The 21713-nt window shown below is 42.1% G+C and overlaps 1 protein-coding gene across 4 annotated transcripts in view; it reads left to right on the forward strand.

The window, feature by feature from the left end:
* The window catches only part of HECW1 (HECT, C2 and WW domain containing E3 ubiquitin protein ligase 1), a 426782-nt gene that overhangs the window by 195721 nt on the left and 209348 nt on the right, over positions 1 to 21713 (forward strand). For all 4 annotated transcript variants that reach the window (XM_073886906.1, XM_073886905.1, XM_073886907.1 and 1 more), the window contains one exon: positions 1306 to 1413. In XM_073886906.1, the coding sequence (XP_073743007.1) occupies positions 1306 to 1413 (108 nt within the window). The remainder of the gene's footprint in view (positions 1 to 1305; positions 1414 to 21713) is intronic.

The following is a 21713-nucleotide window of genomic DNA, read 5'->3' on the forward strand; positions in this document are numbered from 1 at the left end:
GATAATGACCTAGCTCCTCTCTGCAGAGCTGGGGCTTGGGGCCTGCCTTCAGGAGCCCCTGAGTTCTCTCAATTCCTCCCATCACTGTGGTGGATTTGGATTCTTAAACATGGTTTTTCCACAGCCTCAGATCCATCTAGCTCAAGTGGTTACTTTCTGGTGAAGTGGAAACTGCCAGGGCCCCATAGATGATCAAAGTAAAATTCATATCCCTGTCTTAGTCTGCACTGAAAACATGAGGTCTAGAACCAGAGAGGAGGAAGTCAGCTGGGTCTTCAGAGATATGTCCTCTCCGGGAATGCTGTGTTCCTCTCTGGACACCAGCTGTAGGAAGGATATTGACAGTTGCAATGTGATGAGCAGAGAAAGAGTAGGAAAGGAAAAATACATAGTCCCCCACAAGCTCCTCTCAGTGCCACCATACTGTCCCTCAACTTGGGCCCTGGACACCACGTCAGGGCCTCTCTCTCCGCCCTCCACACACCCACCCTCATCTCTACCCTTGTGGCTTCTTTATCCCTCAGTGCTTCCCTGAACCCCTGTTGGCCTCCCTCCTTGAAACTCCCTGTCAGAGCACCCTGTTCTTTTCCTTCCTATCTGCCATCACAAGTTGTAACAATACCTTTATTTCTTTACTTAGTGTTTAAAGTCTGTATCCTCAATTGTTTGTAAGCTTTCGTTCAAAAAGGACCATCTTGGTTTTGCCCAACCATGGCTCTTGCATTTTCCCCAGCATAACAGATGGTTCAGTCTCAATAAATATCTGTCACATGAATGCATGAGTGCATGAAGGATGGGTGGATAAATTCATGAATGAGTCTCGGGTATTACAGGATGATAGGTATTCAGGCTGGAGAAGAGATGCTATAGGTTGGGGCCTATGATGACTGGGACCCAAATAGAAAATGTGATTGGATGTTTTCTTTATGGCTCATTCACAGACCCCAGTAGAGAACAGCTACTTAAAGTTTTAGGAAGAAGATTTTCACACTCAGATTTCACACATGTAAGGGCTATTCAAAAGTGAAATGGACAGCCATAGGAGCAATTATTTTCTGTCCTTGGAAGTGTTCATGAACTAGCTAGATGATCTTGGGAGTATTGCAGAGTGGGGGGGAGATTCTTGCATTATGAAGGGGTTGGTTCAGAGGGTACCTGAGGATACTTCTAGCTCTCCGATTCTGATTCCAGGTGCCTTTTCTTCTGTTGAGTTGGAGGTAGCATTAATATCTTTTTTTTTTTTCTAAATATGCTGTTAGCTGATATATTTTTCTATTCTGCTTTCTTTCTTTCCTGGGAATATAGATGAGGTCTTGTCAGAAAACTTTTTGGACTATAAGAACCGTGGAGTCAATGGTTCTCATCGGGGCCAGATCATCTGGAAGATTGATGCTAGCTCTTACTTTGTGGAACGTGAGTACTTTTCCCATTCTTGCTGCTCGGGATAAAACAGAGTTCAACTGATTTGTTCTTTGTTCTGTTGCATTGCATTCCCTTAGAAATATGCCATGTTAAAGAGCCATAGATTTATGAAATGCTTAAAAATAGTAAGAGGTGAGCTCTAGAGCAGTTGGGCAACAGCCATCCAAACCAGCCCAGGGGGCCATTTCTTTTCGTTTCAAAGAGAAGCTTGGCTCATGGTCATTCATAGGCCTCTGGATTCAGGACCTTTTGACTTAGATCCCTTAACTTTCACTCTGTGGCTCCTCCAGGTGCTCTCTAACTTTGGAATAGTTGCCCCTGCTGTATCCAATCATCCAGTTTTGGCTTTGCTTGAGTCAGTTCTTCAAGGCTCCCTGCTCATGGCCCCATCATGTTGGGGATAGTCCACGCTTTTCCCTGATCTTTGACTCTGGCCACAGTTCCCCAGGATGCAGATAATACATTACTACCACCAACCTATTTCTTTGATTCCTGATCTACTGACATTTCTGGGTGTATAAACTTGTCATCGTGTATTTTACTGAGCTATTTTCTAAAATTTTTATCTGTCTTCGATTTTTTTCAAAAAAAATTATTTTTACAGTTAAAGAAGGATTCTTTTCATAGGTCCCCATACTGGTACATTTCCCATTGCACAAAGAAATAGCCATGTGGGCCTCATGTTTACCAGCTGAAGGAATGCAGAGTTTACCCTTATCTACAAGTCCCTTCCCACATGGGTACTGGAGAGTGCGAAATGCACAAATCCCTTTCTGCACCTTCTTGCTCACAGCAGGGATTCAGTGTAGCACTTCTGAAAGGCAATGATGAAATACTCCCTTGTTCCAACCATCCAGTTCTCAGAGAAAAGCATATGTGGCCAGGAACCTAAAGTTGTCTATTATCATTTGACTCATTCAAGAAAAATTATATGCTCTCTATATGCTCATGTTTTGCTCCCATTTTTATTCACTCTCATATCTATTCATCCACTCAGTAGGCATTTTATAAGACCTACTATATTTCAAAGATCAGAGATTTGAAAATGAAAGGTCTAATGTCTGCCCATTAGAAGCTTATGGTATCTCTCCTAGAAATGACACAAGTGCCCCCTTCTTTTGCATTAATTAGCCACATGTAGAGTGTGTAGACAGTCAGGAGATTTGATACTATCAGATGTAGAGGAGACATGATTTTATGAGATGTGGTTGGGCCCTTGACTTTGTTTTAGTCATAATGAAGTTCCCAACAAGAGATTTCCTTTTCCTTAATATTTATGTCCCTGACTCTAGCTTTTCTCCTCCTAATCCTTGATACCAGACAAAATGCCTTGAACTCAATTCTGATACCATTTGCCCAAAAGCCTCATAGCTCTGCTTTCTGACTACATGAACTGAAAATTCTCTGCCCTGCTACCAAGACCAAACAAGACCCACCCTCACTCCTCAACCCTGCTTCTCCATCCTCCCCAGCATGCCCTCCTTTGCCCAAGTCATGCCAGTATCTTCCCCATTCCACAAATAGCATTATTTATCATAAAGGACATAGATGGGCTTGATTTGGGGATAAAGATGCGTTCCAGCTCATGGTACCTGATATGATTTCCCAAATGGCAGTAAGAACAGAAAAGGTAAAAACTTGCATTAGTAATGAATATTAGACATAATAGCTGACAGTATGCCCCAATCTACATTGGAAGATGGGTGGAGAGGCCTTCTTTACTGTTCACCTATTTTCTTCTTTGGACTTCTAACTAATTGAGGAAAAAACCATGTAGGGTCAAAAGGTAGTATCAGCTCAAAATGGTTCAGGAATGAACACATCCTACAAGTATTTGTCTTTTTAGAGGCAAGGAAATAAGTATTAAGAATAATGTGAATTTTTATGAGCTAATGTAAAAAAGAGGAGCTTGTGTATAAATTAATCTGGCAATAGTGCCATTCCTTTCAAGGCAGTTCTTTTCAAGATTTCTGTGACATATAGAACATTTTTTGTACATTCAAATAACAAACCATTTAATATAATTGTCTTCATCAGAAGTATGAAGAAACACTTTAAGTACCATTAGAAAGATATTATAATATAAAACCAGCTCTGTAAATTATGTAAAATATTGTCATAACTGAGTGAAAGTATATTCAAAACTTGGTTAAGTAGCAATGTCCTCGAATAACCAATGTCTTGCCAACTCATAGTCAAAAAACTAAAAATTGAACACTTTAGAAAAATGACATTTTACAAATGTCCTGGTGCAAACTTGAGAAGATCTCACTTGGCAGTACACCTGTTGGGCTAGCAGTATCTCAGTGCCCTGGACAAATGGATGAAAGTGAAATTGAGATGGTGGTTGCAAATACATCAAACTCGTGTTCAAGATACAAAGAATGTATTATTCTGTACAAATGTAATATAATTTGTCAAAAACTAAAAATTTATCAAGAAAACTTAATTGAATTTGTAAATGATTAGAATATTAACTCAGGGCACACATATAAATCAAATAAATTAGAATGCTGTAATGGATTATAGCTTTAGGAGTCTGAATGCATTAAAACTGTATATAATATGCTATGTGAATTTATATTTTTAATGTGAAATAATTGATATTTTCAAAAATGTATGATTGAAAAAGTGCCAAATGAACAAATAGGAAGGGATTGAATGTACAAAATGTTCTAATATCGCTATCCTTCATTAATGCAATAAAGCATCAAAGGTCCTCTTGCTAAAATAAAAATGCAGAAGCCAGGCCATTATCCAGAAGGTTACAGACGTTTTTGATATTAATAAAAATAAGACCCTTGCAGTCTCTAAACAGTAATAAACACAATCTAATTGGCAAATTATACCTTCTTAAAATTAAAAATTATGTTACAAACGTTGCACACTGGCCAGATTTTAAATGCTGAAATACAACAGAAGCCCGTTCTTTCTATCTGAAGATTAAATTAAAATAATAAATGAGGTTTTTATTTTATTTTTATTTTCTGTTTTTATTTTTTCCGTTTATAAGAGTAGAAGTATATCACTGATTACCTGGAGTCTATAATGTTCTAACAGTACATTTCTTTGGGGTTATGATTCAATTTAGAATTAGGTAATTGCTGTTGATTTATATGATTTTTTTAAAGGTCTGACTAAATCAGATTTTGAAAAGTATTACTAAATTAGGAAACTTCAAAACAAATATTTCCTGCACTCTCCAAGGAGTTACATGCATAATAAAACACAAAAGAAATAAAACCTGAATTGTTTCCTTCTCTCTGGCATAAATTTTCCCTGGTGGGCCCTTGGCTGTTTGACTATAGTAATAATTGCTATAATCTGAAAACTGCAAAAAGATGCAAATTTTAACCCTGACAAAAGAAAGAACTAGTGAAGTTTTAGCCTTCTTCATCCTGATCAAATCTTACAATGTTGTATCATTATTGTAACCCCATTACTATTTTCTGATATATGCAGTCAGGCTAAGAGGGGACCAGACTCAAGCCTCAGGAGTCACCACAGCCCTTGCTGATTGTGTGCTGCTATCAGAACTCCTTCAAAATTGGGGCTTGCATTGCCCAGAAGCAATGATTCTACAGGGAAGCCATCTTTTTCTTGATCTCTGGCCCAAATCTGTTCCAAATAGCTTTCTGTCCACTGAAGCTCCCCATCAGTAGCAGGAAGAATAGAGTAGTGTACCTTCAGCCACCACTGATTACGGCAAAAGAGTTTCTCCAAAAGGGACCTTCTTGGGTTGGGTCATGTTGTCACTGTCATGAGCATGGCCTTCTCACAGCTGTCTGGGTGTAAACCAGAAATCCGCAGTCCTTTTTGACTGCTCTGCCTTGCCTTGGTTTCCTGCCCCTGCTCAGGTCACTGGTCCTGCCCCACGTCCACTCTGGCCCCTCACATTCAACCTTTTCCCATTTCTGCCCTCACTTCCAGAGTCACACCTGATTACTGCTTGCGCTGATTCTGTCACCCAGCATTTGTCAAAAGAATGTCCCTCAAACATCAGCACATTTCCAGTCCATTTCCATCCATCATCCCAAAGTTAAAAAACACAACACGGTGGCCTCTGATTATACTTAACAGCAAATCTAAGCACCTAGTCCTGCTGTAAGTTTTTAACGACACCCATTGAGTATGGTGAAGTAAAATTTATACAGGCGGGAGGGGGTCAGGATTTGCCTCTCAGTCCACACTTAGGCAAGGGGCTTCCGAGCAAGAGGTATGCGGGCTCAGCACTCACCCCGGTGTGGCCCATTCTGTCCCTTCATCTATAAAATGAAGTTAATGTACAGCACCAATAAGGCAGCCCCATGAAGATGAACTGATTCACCCTGTGAGTGCCAGATGTGTCTGGTATAGCCACGTCTGCTCTGTAAGTAGAAGGCTTTGAATTAGGGATTGCGGTGCCACTCTGAGAGGGGTCAAATCAGCAGCGTCCCTTCCACTTGGCATTTCTCTTCAGGGAATGGCCAAATGGGTGTCATGGTGATGACTGTGAACTGAATGGCTTTATTTGGTGAGTTTTCTGTGGGAAATGCTTTGCAGCTAGGGTTGAAGACCGAAGGACACTGAAGGAAAAGCAGGGCTCCAGGAGAACTAGCTGGCTTCCCCTCATTAGCATTTCTGGCACATGCTTTCTCCTCTCCGGCAATGCAACGAGGGCAAGGACGAGCCCTGCTGGAGCTGGGAGGCCACCCAGATCCATGATTAGACACAGGGATCTTGTCGGGTCGACAATCCAGATGGTTCAGGTGACACATTGTTGCAGCCTTTTATTTGAATGTGGGCATGCTTTCACCAGGACTGCTCTGTTGTTAGCAGCAGTATGGCAAAGAACTATACTGTGGGCTGCCATTTTCAATCACTGATTTGTTATTTCCAAGGAGATGTCTCCATTTGTAGTACAGTAAACATTTGAGTCATAGGCTCCAAGCCCTCAAGAAGTCTCAAGTCTACTTGGGGAGACTAAACATAAACCCGGCCCTCACATGGCCTCACAGGTTTTTTGTGAGGAACAAGTACGGCTCCATATAAATATTTGCAAGACAATGGGCATGCATATTATTATGTCATCTTATTTTTATTATCTAATTCCTGGGACACCATGACAACACCATTGTTCACCCAGTTTAATATACCATCCCAAAGGGAAGTCATGGTCAAAGTTGCACTCTACAACAATCATAAAGTAATTTCAATATTGCCTATGTTCTTATATTTCTTAAAGCTTGAGAAAAGAATGTACAGTTCACACAACACTCCTAAAATTGATTTTCCTCTTTCACCACTTCATTCCTCCAGTTTTCCTTCCACCTAAACTTCTCCACTAACCTACCCCTGATTGTAGCTCACACTCACGGTGCTCTCCTTCCCTTCCTTATTTCCTTCACATTTTGCTTTAAAAGCCTAAAAGAAGTAATCTTGCTGGAGATAAAGCTCCTGGAATGGTAGAGGAAGGAACCCACATCACCAAATATACAATCACTCACTCTTTAGCAGACCAGAGTCAAATGGTTGGAAATATTCACACAGTAATAACGTTTGGGCTAGAGAGGCCAATATAAGTGTGCAGTGGTTCTGGCTGAACAGGTCCAATGAGACAATGGGAATGTGGCAGTGGGAGGGCAGAGGTCTATGTGGGAAAACAATACATACAGAGATATACAAGTGAGGAGACACACACCACAGGCTTGCCCTCAGTCTACCCAATGTAAGAAGCCAAACTGTTGATTGCAATCACTTCTTACCATGTCAAATATTCCATTACATCTGAGAGCAGAAAAATTGATCTTTAGTGCACAGAGGTGTCAGTCTATCAGATTAAATAACAGACAATACAAGGAGTAACTAAGCATTATTACAGAAAACAGAAAGGTATAACCAAGTAGTCAGTTCAGATTTGCAGCAATACAGGTGGTGCTGGCTTCTAGTTGGATATGTGTCAGATTCTCCCAATGAGATAAAAGCTCTTAATCAATACAAACAGATGATCAGGCCCTATTATCACAGACTGAGACTATTCTGGAGTAAACTTGCGTCACTGTGTCAATAAAAGAACATACAGATTCACCTGCCTCTCATAACCCTATAGTGCTAGAGGCCTCCTGGGAACCGTACTCATCTTCAGGACCTCAGATCTAGAGGTAGAGGCTTGGTCCCTGCCTGCCAAGGCTGTTGCATTCCAGTAGCAATGTGCTTATCTCTAAGCACATACTTTTTACTGCGTCCTGTATCAGTGAAGAGAAGGAGCACCCAGCCCAGCTTTGCAGTACAGAGTTGATCATCACTCATGCATAAGAGGAGCTTGTAGGCAGACGGGGCCAGTGGGAAGGAAGGGCTGGTGTTGGGGGGCCAAGTGGTAGAGAAATCATTGCAGGCGAGGGACAGCACCTGCAAAGGTGGGAAGGCATGGGGTGGGGGTGGGCCGGCAGGGAGAGGTGAGAGTTGAGGACAGAGTCCTGACAAAAAGGGGGAAGGAAACGGAGGAGGAGGAAGAGAAATCATCCAGCGTTCAGGATTAAGTATGGCCACAAATTCCCTGACAGTCCTCTCCAGAGGAGGCATTCGAGTCTCCTCTCCTGTGCGAGTATCCATGCTAAAGTGATGCTGTGCCAACTTCCAGGCCCAGATTTTAAGAGACTGGTAGCTTCCACTTCCTATCCTTTAGAACACTCACTCTTGGAGCTGTGAGACAGCTGTGCTAGGAGAAGCCCAAGGTGGCCATGTGTAAGGTTGCATGGAAAGATCGTTGGCCAGCCCAGCTGTTCCAGCCATCCCCACCCAGGGGATAACAGGTGCAGCCCAGCTGTTATCCATGGTAACAGCATGTGAGACCCCCAAGGGAGAGCTGTCCAGCTGAACCCAGTCACCTCACAGAACTTTGAGAGATCATGATGCAGTGCTGTTTTAAGCTGTTAAGGTTTTGGTTCCTTTGTTGTGTAGTAATCGTAACTATAGCATCAGAGAAACCAAAAGAGTGGGGCCATGGAAAGAAGGGAGAAGAAACTCTCAGAGGAGGCCTGTCCACATGACCTGATGAGTGCCAATCCAATGGAGGAGTCATGGAAGACATAGTCTGGGATGCATCTGTGGAGAGTTGCCATATGGGGGCTGTGGTATTTGTAAAAAGAAAATGCAACAAGCTGATGAGAAAGTCTGCAGCCTGAAGAGTAGGGTGAGCAGTTCATCCCGCTTTACTCGGAGGGATCCTGGTTTTGGCTCTGAAAGTTCCCAGTCCCAGGAAGCCTCTCAGCCCTGGGCGCACTGGAATGGTGCTGGTCCTCTGGTATATCTTCATTGACAGAGAAGACCAAAATGTCCGAGCGCTCCTCCAGCAAGTAGGCAGTGAGAGACTCTGAGGTGCAAGCATGGGGAATAGGCCTGAGATGGGGTCGAACATGTGTACCGACTGAGTGGAAGGAGCCATAATGTAAGATCTCTCATTGATTTCACTTGTGTCCACTTTCTTACATCTTGTTATGTCGATGACAGCACCATGAGGAGGACAGCATCACCACCGCATCTGAGGAGAAACAGTCTTTGAGAGATGTGGTATTGTGTGCAGTAGCCCTGGAGTGTACACAGACTCACCTGTTTGTGCTTGTCAGCCTCAGGGAAGAGTCATGGGGATGTTGGGCATTTGATGGAGTGGGGTTCATAGTCAGAAGGAACAGATGCAGAGAAAGTGAAGAGCCCAGGCTTTCCTGGAAGTCCTTGACCTGCTAGGAACCAGGTGACTAGAAGTGTGATGGGGCAGGATAGGGACAGGACTCGGGGACAAAATGCATGTGTGGGCTACCTTACAGCACCCCTTTCCTAGCAAGAGGGGAACTAAGAAGAAACCGGAAGGACTCACGAGTGATCTTCACCTGTACAGATGTGGTAGAGTGAAATTAGCACTCCACAAAAAAAGATTCTCTCCGTCCCTCTCAAAGCCACTCTGTACAAAAAATTAATCTCTTTTACTCAGGACCACAGACATTAGGGAGCTAGAAACAAGCAGGGCTGATGAGGCTCTCCACGTCTCGGCCCCTAGACAGTGCTTCAACAAGATAAGGAGGGAGTACTCTGCGCATTTTAATCATCTCCATGAGATGGGGACACAATAGGTCTCTCCTAAAGCCCTATGCAGGTGAGGGCAGAGAGAGGCCACATTTGGCAGGAGAGTATGTGGGGCAGACAAGGGAACTTGACCTAACTAAGACGCTGTGTCTGGACCTGCAGCCAGGTAGGTGAAGCCCTGTCCGAAGGGCATGGCCAGCTGATTACCATGATGTCCAATTAGACAGATAGAGCAGATGGGCATGAGGTGGTACAGCCATCACACAGGGGGTAGCCTGTGCTTGTCCCTGGGGATCTGTGCATGGCTTATAAATCTGATCCCTGGGCTGCCATTTGGCATAAGGCTGATGTCCTGAATAGAGGAGTCATAATAGTAATAGTGCAACTAAACACCTCTGAGCTCTCCCGGTGTGCCAGGCACCATGCTGAGCACCTAAGACGTAGTGTCCCACTTAACCTTCTTGAAAGCCCTGGGAGGCAGATAATATTTTCCCCTTTTTGTTGATAAGGAATCTGAGGTGCGGGAAGATCATGCAGCTGGTCCACCAATCACAGAGTAGGACCAGGACTTGAACCTTGGCAATCTGACCTCAGAGCCAACCATGACGTCCTGATAAGATCAAAGTAGGCCAGAAGGGCTTCCACCAGTAAGGTGGAGTTTTAATGCAGGATTCCGGTCCCATGGAGGGTGGGTTATCAGGTAATACACTAGCTAGAACTTTGAAGTTGGAATCAGGGCTGGGGGCATACCTCCCAGAATGATTGGCAGGAAAATTATATGGTCATCAAAATGGGAACCCAGATGTCACTGCACTAGCAAATCGTTGACCAGGGGAAGGAAAGTGGAGTGGCTAATATATGGCCTTCCTCCCATCTGGATGGTTCTGAGTAAGGAGCTCAGTAGGCTCCACCATAAAAAGCTATAAAGTTCAAATTAGAAGACAGACACTATCCAAGATGTCAGTTACCTCCTCACACATAAATCCAGAATCTTCTCTATTTCATTGTATTTGTTAGGTGTGTATGAATCCCATTTGTATATATATATTTTTAAAGTTTACCTGTTCCTAACAAAATTTGAAGACAAGATCAAAGTAAAAATCATCCATAATTTCAACACAAGATAACATTTTTAAAGATTTTTTTAATTTCTAGTAGCATCTCCCTAAGAGGGGCCTAATAAATATTTATTCAGTTAATGAACTAATTAAGCTAGTGCTCAGAACTCCTATGTAGAAAGCAAGAAGACTTATGCTCAAGGACAATAACCATTATGTCTTATCTTTCCCACAGATGGCCCCTGAGCCATCTAGAGGAAGAGACAGAGAAATAGGGGTAAGGGAGGGAAGCAAGTAGTCCCTGGCCAGATATGTATGGCAAATGAGTGCTACAAAGACAGAATGCAGTCTTCTGATCTGTCCAACTTCTTGGAATAAGGAGGTGGCAGAGAGGTACCACCTTTTAAAGCAGAGTTACTCTGCTCTTCAGTAAACATGGGCCGGTCCACACTGGGAATTTGACCAACCAATTTAGTGATTAGCAACTCTTCCTTCTTTGATTCAGGTCCTGGAAGCTGATGCTAGAAGAGCAGTGGAAAGGGAGAATTTTCCTTTTTCTACTTCTTTCCCAACTTACATTTCTTCCTTTTGACCCACTGAGTCTTTCAGCCAAGTCTATGTCATGCACAGCTGTAGTGTTCTTGTAAGGACAGAAACCCACAGAGGTCAGGGAAACCTGCCTGAACACCAGGTGTGCCTTCCTAGACACTTTTTCACTGGTCCTTTGCACATACCTGGGGCCAGTTCAGAGGTTACCCCCAGGAATTGCTGTCATCAACCAAGACAGTTTTTCCCCAAGTCAACTCCAAGGCCATTTGCAAATGATGCCAGCGATGCTGTCCATATGGGCTTTGGAGAGCCAAGAGAGTTTGGAGTTCTTATACAATAAAAAAGCACTAACTCCTCACAAATTCTCATTAATTCAGACCTCAGTCTCTCACGTTTCCCACTTTCTCAAAATCCTAGAGTTGATATGATACCCATGAATACTGAAAAACCCAAAAGCACCCACAAGGTCTAGAAAATGCAAGCAATGCCTTGTCCACGGAAGCAGCTGCTAATCTTAGCCCTGTTTCCCATTTTCCAAGCAAAACCAGAGTTGGCAGGTCCTGGTCCCTATTTAGACCCATGTTTCTACTGCTAGCTGTTACCTGAGAGAAGAGGACAGACAAAAAGCTGAAAGGAGAAAGGAGCTAATTGTGTTTCTTTCAGCTTCACCAAAATGAGCACCAATCTCTCTTTAAAATCCAAAGCAGAGAACATGACTTCTAAGGGAGGAACTGTGTCATTATGCCCTCCAGAGCCTTGGAGAAAATATAGTTATAAATACCACACCATCTACCAGAGAATGACATACATGAAGCACTGCTATTTTTATACAAAATCTAGAAATTTGAACCTATATATCCAAACCTTTCATGGGACTTCTATTCCTTATATTTAAAACCTCTGATCTCTTCCCCCCCATCTCTCTCCATTAATAGTTACCCCTGATATAAAAGAGGCTTATTTTATTTCCATAATAGAGAACATGAATTTCTAGTGAATGCTAAAATTTTAAGGCCTGTCTGGCCCTTTAACAAAGGAACATATGAAAGAATAAAGAATAGAAATAACATGAAATATCTTTCAGAAGGGGAAGATTAGATCATGTCAAAAAAAAAAATAACAGAAGGGAAAAGGCAAAAAGGGTGTGGGATCATGGAAAAGCATAGCCAAAATCACCTGCCACGAGACCTCACTCCTACTAACCTAAGCACAGGTAGTTCCCAGATTGGAGAAAATAAATTTCAGGCAAACTCCATACAAAACAATGAATATTATAATATCAGAACCAATTAAATAGAAGCTCTGGATACTTGACACAGATGAAGTAACCAAACGAGGCAACTGCACAAAGCAAATTCGTATAAGCGATGGACTCTTCAAAGAAGATCCGGCCCCCGTGAGGGCTCGCGAGGGTCCTAAGCTGGCTCCATCACCTGCTCAGCCTGGTGGGACTGTGGGGTCCCGACGCACAGCCCGTCCAGCGCCCTCTGTCGGCGGCAGAGCGAAGAGGCACAGGAGAAGATTGTTCCTGCGCCCCCGCCACCTGCCAAGGCTGGGAAGGAGCCAAGGAATATCGAACTCGCCTGAAGGATCGGGGTGTCCTGAGATTCTGCATGAAACGCGGAAGGTTGATGCAAAGTTTATAGGAAGCTCCAAGCTGGCTGCGGGCAAGAAGCTAAGCCAGATGCAAGATAGTAAGAATTTCAAAAAACCTGTGATTCCTGCCACCTCGAGGAAGTGTAAAAGTAAGGGACTAGTTACCATTGGGATATTTATGTCAAATTAAATGACGCATGCTCCTCTTGCTTGACCATCTCTGACACAAGCAAGAGCTGAACTTGGTGTGTTCGATGGTCTTCTGTCACCTCTTCCACCTCCACACACTTTCCTTCAGGACAGTTCGTGGTTATCTGGTATAGACTCCCCTCTGAGCCTGCCCAGAAAAAGACGCTGAAATTTCCAGTTCCACAGATTGGCCTGTGCATGCCAGACATGTGGAAAGGGAGGCCCTGCTGGCCCATCAAAGGCATGCACCATTAACCAGGTTAATAGTTCTGGGGTTTACGGAATGGCGTGTGTGCCTCATTCATTCCTTTTTTCTCTAACAGCCCTGACACTAACCTGTCCCATCATACCTCTCGGTGTCTGTAGACTCTCTTCCTGGATGGTCTCCCCAACTCGGCCATATAGTGAAGATCAATGCCTCCAAATCAGAAATGAGTTTTTTCCCAAGAGACAGTAAATTCTAAACCTGAAAATATTTTTTCATGAAATCCCACATCAGTGCAGTGCATTGTCCCCTTTTCAGGAAAGGAATTTGCCTGCCGTAAGGCTTCTTTTTTGATGTCAGAGGTCTCTTAGAGGGACCCAGGATTCAGTTGTTGTAGCCTAAGCTTTGGAATCAACTGCACCTGGGAAAAGCAGCAGCCGATTCAATATGCAGCGTGCCAGATGGCCTGGCATTTCTATATGAGCTTCAAGCTACCACGTCCTGTGTGGCAGGGAGCCAGACTGGTGGGTGGGCTCTCCTGGGCCGGAACTGCAGGTCTGCATATTCCTAGCCGGCAAGATTCTCTCCACAGAAAATTGTGGTCCCATCTGCAGCTGACCACGTTAGTCCTGACTGAGCATTAAATTGTGAGAAAGTTTAATGTCTCCTAGAATCTAAGGGAAAATTGGGTAGTGGGAGAAGAGAGGCACCCTGTGAGGCAAAGGGGAATCCAGGGAGAAAGCAGCTTTTCCTACTAGGGTGGATTCTTCACTTCTTGCCAGACTAGCCCACCTCTGAGGATTTTACCTTGTCATGCAGCCCATTCACAAGATTAAAGCGTGACTGTGTGTGTTACATGACTCCAGGAGAGCTATTTTGGTGGATTTCTGTGAGCTGTGTCCCTGGAGCTGGTAACATATCAGCCCTGTTAAGTATGGTCACAGGAATATCTGGTGACCACGTATCAGAAATTACACCATAATACATCTCATGCCCCAGTGTCATGAAAACTATTCAGCAGTTAGGTCTTCTGAAATAGGCCCCTGACATTCATTTGAGGTTCTCACCTTGATCCAGTTTTGTAAGTCAATATTCAAGATGCTCTTAATGATCCTAAACAGTTCATTTTAAAAGTCATGCCGAGATTGCCTCCCTCCTCCACCAACACACTCTCAACACTGTCCTTCATACATTTACACTTCTGCCCCAATGCATCCTTGCACCTCACGGCACCACCAATCTGGAAAATGTTGGCTACTACCTAAGAAAAGTACATGCTTCGCTGAAAGACCTCTAGAACACACACCAGCAGGTCAAGAGCTGGCTTAAGGCATTAGTAATCAGGATAGGATATGGGGTAAGGTCTCCATCTGACCCTCTCCCTTTATGCCAGGAGCTGTACTGGAGCTCTTCAATAGGATAGTCTGTCATTCTTGGTTTACATGTCCTATCTCAACCCTAGGGAACTCAGTGCTCCACCCTCTGACCAGTCAAAAGCCTTCCCACTTCTTGGACTGAAATGCAGAGACCTACCCCCGTAATCCAGGATTAGGGGTAAAAATATGTGGCACAGAAGGTATTGGACTTTGTGGTGTCATGGCCAATCCTGTATCTGGCCTCCAAGGATCTGTTGGGATCCCTGCTTCAAGCTTGAATGTCCCCAGGGAGGTTTAGGGACAGCTCCACCCAGGAGAGAGGACAAAAAAAAAAAAAGTGTCAGCAGCTAGATGGTGCTTCTTTTCCATTTCAGATTCTTTATCCTTCTACCTATCCCTCACCAGGGATTTTTTTTTACTTTATTAATCTTTTCAAAGAATCGACTTCTGGTTTTCTTCATCTTCTATGTATGTTTTCTGTTTATTTCCTTTCTGCTCTTATCTTTATTTTTTATGATCTCCTTCCATCTACTTTCCTTGGGTTTAATTTGTTGTTCTTTTTCTAATTTCTTGAGATGGCTGCTTAGCTCATTGGTTTTTAGCTATTCTTCTCTATGTATGCATTTAAAGCTGTAAATTTTCCACTAAGCAGTTTTTGTTTTACTGTGTTTTGGTAAAATTCTAAGTGAAGCATAACACAACAGAAAGATGCACAAATTTAAACGCAGAGCTTATGAATTTTCAGAAAGTGAACACATCCATGTACACAGCACCCAAATCAAGAAGCAAAGCTTTACTCACATTTTAATCCGTTCTGTATCTCCTCCCTCCTTTATGTACATCTGTGTATTTTTAATCTTGCATGCTTTTTGCTTTTTTTTTAGTTTTTATTTAAATTCCAGTTACTTAACACACAATGTAATATTAGATTCAGATGTAAAATTTAGTGATTCAACACTTCCATACAACACCCAGTGCTCATCACAAGTGCCCTCCTTAATACCCATCACCTATTTAACCCATCCCCCCACCCACCTCCCCTCTGGTAATCATCAATGTGTTCTCTCTCATTGAGACTCTGTTTCTTGGTTTTCCTCTTTTTTTCCCCCTATGATTGTTTGTTTTGTTTCTTAAATTCCACCTATGAGTGAAATCAAATGGTATTTGTCTTTCTCTGACTGACTTATTTCACTTAGCATAATACTGCCTAGCTCTATCCACATCCTTGCAAATGGCAAGATTTCATTCTTTTATGGCTGAATAATATTCCATTATGTATCTATACCACATCTTCTTTATCCATTCATCAGTCAATGGACATTTGGGCTCTTTCCATAATTTGGCTATTGTTGATAATACTGTTATAAATATCAGGGTACATGTATCCCTTCAAATTAGTATATTTATGTCCTTTGGGTAAATACCTAGTAGTGCAATGGCTGGATTGTAGGGTAGGTCTATTTTTAATTTTTGAGAAACCTCCCTACTGTTTTCCAGAGTGGCTGCCCCAGTTTGCATTCCCACCAACAGTGTAGGAGGGTTCCCTTTTCTCCACATCCTTGCCAATACCTGTTGTTTTCTGTGTTGTTAATTTTCGCCATTCTGACAGGTGTGAGGTGATATCTCATTGTAGTTTTGATTTGCATTTCCCTGACGATGAATGATGTTGAGCATCTTTTCCTGTATCTGTTGGCCATCTGGATGTCTTCTTTAGAAAAATATCTATTCATGTCTTCTGCCCATTTTCTAGTTGGGTTATTTTTTTTCTTGGGTGTTGAGTTTGATAAGTTCTTTATATATTTTGGATACTAACACTTTACCACATATGTCATTGGCAAACATCTCCCATTTCCTAACTTACCTTTTAGTTTTGTTGACTGTTGCCTTTGCTGTGCAGAAGCTTTTTATTTTGATGAAATCCCAATAGTTTATCTTTACTTTTGTTTCCCTTGCCTCAGGAGACATATCTAGTAAGAAGTTGCTATGGCTGATGTCAAAGAGGTTAATGCCTGTGTTCTCCTCTAGGATTTTAATAGTTTCTTGTCCCATATTTAGGTCTTTAATCCATTTTGAATTTGTTTTTGTGTATGGTGTAAGAAGGTGGTCCAGTTTCATTCTTTGTGCATTGCTGTCCAGTTTTCCCAACACCATTTGTTGAAGAGATCGTCTTTTTCCCATTGGATATTCTTTCTTGCTTTGTCAAAGATTAATTGACCATATAGTTGTAGGTTCATTTCTGGATTTCCTATTCTGTTCCACTGATCTATGTGTCTGTTTTTGTACTAGTACCGTACTGTCTTGATCACTATAGCTTTATAATATAAATGAAGTCAGGAATTGTGATGCCTCCAGCTTTGCTTTTCTTTTTCAAGATTGCTTTGGCTATTCAGGGTAATTTTGTGGTTCCATACAAATTTTAGGATTGTTTATTCTAGCCCTGTGACAAATGCTGGTGGTATTTTGATAGGCTTTGCATTAAATGGGTAGTATAGATATGTTAACAATCCTTGTTCTTCCGATCCATGAGCATGAAATATCTTTCCAGTTCCTTGTGTCATCTTCAATTGCTTTCACCAGTGTTTTATAGTTTTCAGAGCATAGTTCTTTTACCTCTTTGGTTATGTTTATTCATAGGTATCTTATTATTTTTGGTACAGTTGTTAATGGGATTAACTCCTTGACTTCTCTTTCTGTTGCTTTGTTATTTGTGTATAGAAATACAACAGATGTCTGTACACTGATTTTATATCTGTGACTTTACTGAATTCCTGCATTAATTCTAGCAATTTTTTGGTGGTTTTTTGGATTTTTTTATATAGAGTATATGTTATCTGCAAATAGTGAAAGTTTGACTTCTTCTTTGTTGATTTGGATGCCTTTTATATCCTTTTGTTGAATGATTGGTGTGGCTAGGACTTCCAGTACTATGTTAAATAACAGTGAGAGTGGACATCCATGTCTTTTTCCTGACTGTAGAGGAAAAGCTCTCAGTTTCTCCCCATTGAGGATGATATTAGCTGTGGGTTTTTCATATACAGCCTTTATTATGTTGAGTTATGTTCCCTCTAACCCTACTTTGTTGAGGGTTTTTATCAAGAATGGCTGTTGTACTTTTTCAAATGCTTTTTCTGCATCTATTAAAAGGATCATATAGTTCTTATCCTTTCTTTTATTGATGTAGGGTATCACATTGATTGATTTGCAAATATTGAACCACCTCTGCAGCCCAAGAATAAATCCCACCTGATCATGGTGAATGCTTCTTTTAATGTACTGTTGGATTTGGTTTGCTAGTATTTTATTCAGAATTTTTGCATCCATGTTCATCAGGAATATTGGCCTCTAGTTCTCTTTTTTAGTGGTGACTTACCTGGTTTTGGTATCAGGGTAATGCTGGCCTCATAGAATGAGTTTGGAAGTCTCCTTCCATTTCTGCTTTTTGGAACAGTTTGAGAAGAATAGGTATTAAGTCTTTAAGTGTTTGGTAGAATTCCCCTGTGAAGCCATCTGGCCCTGCACTTTTGTTTGTTGGGAGGTTTTTGATTCCTGATGCAATTTCTTTGCTGGCTATCAGTTTGTTCTAATTTTCTATTTCTTCTTGTTTCAGTTTTGTTAGTTTATATGTTTCTAGGAATCCATCCATTTCTTCCAGGCTGTCTAATTTGTTGGCATATAGTTTTTCATAATATTCTCTTACAATTGTTTGTATTTCTGTGGTGTTGGTTATTTGTCCTCTCTCATTTGTGATTTTATTTATTTGGGTCCTTTCTCCATTCTTTCTGATAAGTCTGGCTAGGGTTTTATCAATTTTATTACTTTTTTCAAAGAACCAGCTCCTGGTTTCACTGATCTGTTATATTGTTTTTTGAGTTTCTATATCATTTATTTCTGCCTTAGTCTTTATTATTTCCCTCCTTCTGCTGGCTTTAGGCTTCGTTTGTTGTTCTTTCTCTAGGTCCTTTAGGTGTCAGGTTAGGTTGTTTATTTGAGATTTTTCTTGCTTCTTAAGGTAGGCCTGTATTGCTGTATAATTCCATTTTAGGACCGCTTTTGCTGCATCCCAAAGGTTTTGGGCCGTTATATTTTTCATTTTCATTTGTTTCCATGTAATTTTTTAATTTATTTTTTAATTTTTAATTTTTTAAATTTAGTACATGTTGCTTAACCTCCATGTATTTGAGGTCTTTCCAAATTTTTTCTCGTGGTTGACTTCAAGTTTCATAGTGTTCTTGTCAGAAAATATGCATGGTATGATCTCAATCTTTTTGTCCCTGTTGAGGCCTGATTTGTGACCTAGTATGTTATCTGTTCTGGAGAATGTCCCATGTGCACTTGAAAAGAACGTGTATTCTTCTTCTTTAGGATGCAGTGTTCTGAATGTATCTGTTAAGTCCATCTGGTCCAGTGTGTCATTGAAAGCCACTGTTTCTTGGTTGATTTTCTGCTTAGATGATCTGCCCATTGCTGTGAGTGGGGTGTTAAAGTCCCCTACTATTTTTATGTTATTATCAATGTGTTCCTTTATGTTTGTTATTCATTGTTTCCTGTACTTCGGTGCTCCCATTTTGGGGTCATAAATATTTACAGTTGTTAGATCTTCTTATTGGATTTTCCCCTTTATTATGACACAGTGCCCATCTTCATATCTTGTTACAGTCTATGGTTTAAAGTCAAGTTTGTCCAATATAAGTATTCCTACTCTGGGTTTCTTTTCATGTCCATTTGATGATAAATGTTTCTTCATCCTCTCACTTTCAATATGCAGTTGTCTTCAGGTCTAAAATGAGTCTCTTGTAAGCAGCATATAGATGGGTCTTGTTTTTTTTAATCCATTCTGATACCCTGTTTCTTTTGATTGGAGCATTTAGTAATTCAGAGTAATTATTGATAGATATGTATTTAGTGCCATTGTATTACTTGTTTTGTTGTTCTTTCTGGAGACTTTCTCTGTTCCTTTTTTGTCTTTGTCACTTTTAGTCTTTCCTTTCCACTCAGAGTCCACTTTAATATTTCTTCCAGGACAGGTTTAGTGGTCACAAACTCCTTTAGTTTTTGCTTGTTTGAGGAACTCTTTATCACTCCTTCTGTTCTGAATGATAGCCTTGCTTGATAGGGTATTCTTGGCCTGCAAATTTTTCCCATTCAGCACACTGAATATATCATGAATATATTCCTTCCGACCTGCCAAGTTTCTGTGGAGAGATCTGCAGCAAGCTTTATAGGTCTTCCTTGTAAGTTAAGGACTCCTTTTATCTTGCTGCTTTTAAGGTTTTTTAATCACTATAATTTGCAAATTTACAATATATCTTGATGTTGGACTGTTTTTGCTGATTTTGATGGGAGTTCTCTGTGCCTCCAAAATCTGACTGTTTCTTTCCCCAGATTAGGGAAGTTTCCAACTATTATTTCCTCTAATCTGTTTTCTGCCCCCTTTTTTCTCTCTTCTTCTTCTGGTACTTCTATAATATATATGAATGTTATTACATTTGATGGAGATACTGAGTTCCCGAGGTCTATGCTCATGATCCATAATTCTTCTTTCTTTCGTTTGTCCAGCTTCATTATTTTCCATTATTTTGTCTTCTAGGTCAATAATTCATTCCGCAGCTTCTTTAGCCTTGTAGTTATTACATCCAGTCTGTTTCAAATCTCAATTATTGCATTTTTCCTTTGTGACTGATTTTTTTAACTCTTTTATCTCTGTGCCAAGGGCCTCCCTGAAGGCTTCCATCCCTTTCTCAAGCCCAGCGAGTATCCTTATGATCATTCCTTTAAATTCTCCAGCGGGCATGTTACTTATATCTGTTTCATTTAGATCTCTGGCATGATCTTACCTTGTTCTTTCACGTGGGATGAATTCCTCCACCTTGGCATTTGTCTAAGTCTCTGCCTTCTTTTGTGTGTTAGAAAAGCCAGTTATGGCTCCAGCTCCTGAACATAATGGCCTCATGAGGAAGAGCTCATATAGTGTCCAGGGCCTGGTGCTTCAGGGAGTGTCTCTGGTGTATGCTCTGTGTACTCTGCTGCTGTCTTTTGGCTGCTTTGTCCTTCAGACCAGTTGACTGCAGAGGCTCTCCTTGTCTGCAGTGGCCAATGTTTGGTACTTGGCTAGAAGTGGAAAGTTTTAACTAGGTGTGCTTTGGTCTGCTTGTGAAATGAGACTGATACTACCTCCACTAGAACTGAGGCCCTGCAAAACTCTCTGGTTGGAAGATATGGTGTGGGCAGGGGTTTCTGTTGGTCTTCTGGGGAAGGGGCTCACCGTGCTGGGTCTGAGGCACACTTGCCTGAGAACACAGGCCTGCCAGAGTTCAGGAGTGTGAGGTGTGGTGTAAGCAGGCTAGGCAGCCAGGGTAGGCACTGTGCTGCCTCCTGCAGGTGGCTCTGTGCTTATGCTGAGGGGTGGGGGAGGAAAATGACACCAGTTAACTCTTTTTTTCCCCAAAGAGGAGTCTCAGTACATGTTGCCTCTCAGGGAAGCTCTCTGAGACCAGCAAATAATCTCCCTCTTTGTGTTCCAGACATTTTTCATTTTGCTGTTTCCACACTGTCTACCCCCGGGTCGTTTGCCTGCCTTCTCTCCAGGAGCAGCACATTGCCCTCTGGGCTCTATCCCAGCCAAGACTGCTAACTTTTAAAACTCCAGGCTTTAGGGACAGGGTGTAGGCAGGGGCCTGCGCTGGTCTTCTGGGGGTGGGTCCTGCCTCGCTGGGACTGAGAGAGGTTCAACTGAGAAGGGCAGTTGCAGCAGAGCGCAGGGGAATGGAACTTGGAGTGTGCAGGCTAGGCAGCCAGTGTTGGGCCAGCTGCCTCTGCAGGTGGCTCTGCACTGAGACTGAGGGTCCAGAGAGGGAAATGGTGCCCATTGGCTCCTTTGTTCCTAGAAAGGAGCCTCTGGGAATACTATGTCTCAGGGATGTGCTCCAAGAAGAGTGAACAGTCTACCCCATGCCCCCCCCCCGCCATGTGCCCCAGGTGCTCCTGAGATGGATGTTTCCATGCCCTCTGCCCCCAGGGTTGCTTGCCTGCCTTCTCTCTGGGAGAGGGGCAGCACCCTCAAGGCCTCATCCCAGCCAAGCCCACCAACCTTTAAAACTCAAGTCTTCAAGCCCTGCTGGCTGCAACAACTCAAGGAGATTAGCCCCTCTCATTTTCCCAGCCAATGGCTTTGGGGAAATGTTCTCCTTTTCTCCTTGTGTGTTCCCCTGTGTGCTCCTCTCTCTCTCTCTCTCTCTCTCTCTCTCTCTCTCTCTCTCTCTC

The sequence above is a fragment of the Callorhinus ursinus genome, unplaced genomic scaffold (genome assembly GCF_003265705.2).
Source record: "Callorhinus ursinus isolate GAN/ISIS: 27379988/994484 unplaced genomic scaffold, GSC_fseal_2.0 scaffold73, whole genome shotgun sequence".
NCBI classification, from domain to species: Eukaryota; Metazoa; Chordata; class Mammalia; order Carnivora; family Otariidae; genus Callorhinus; species Callorhinus ursinus.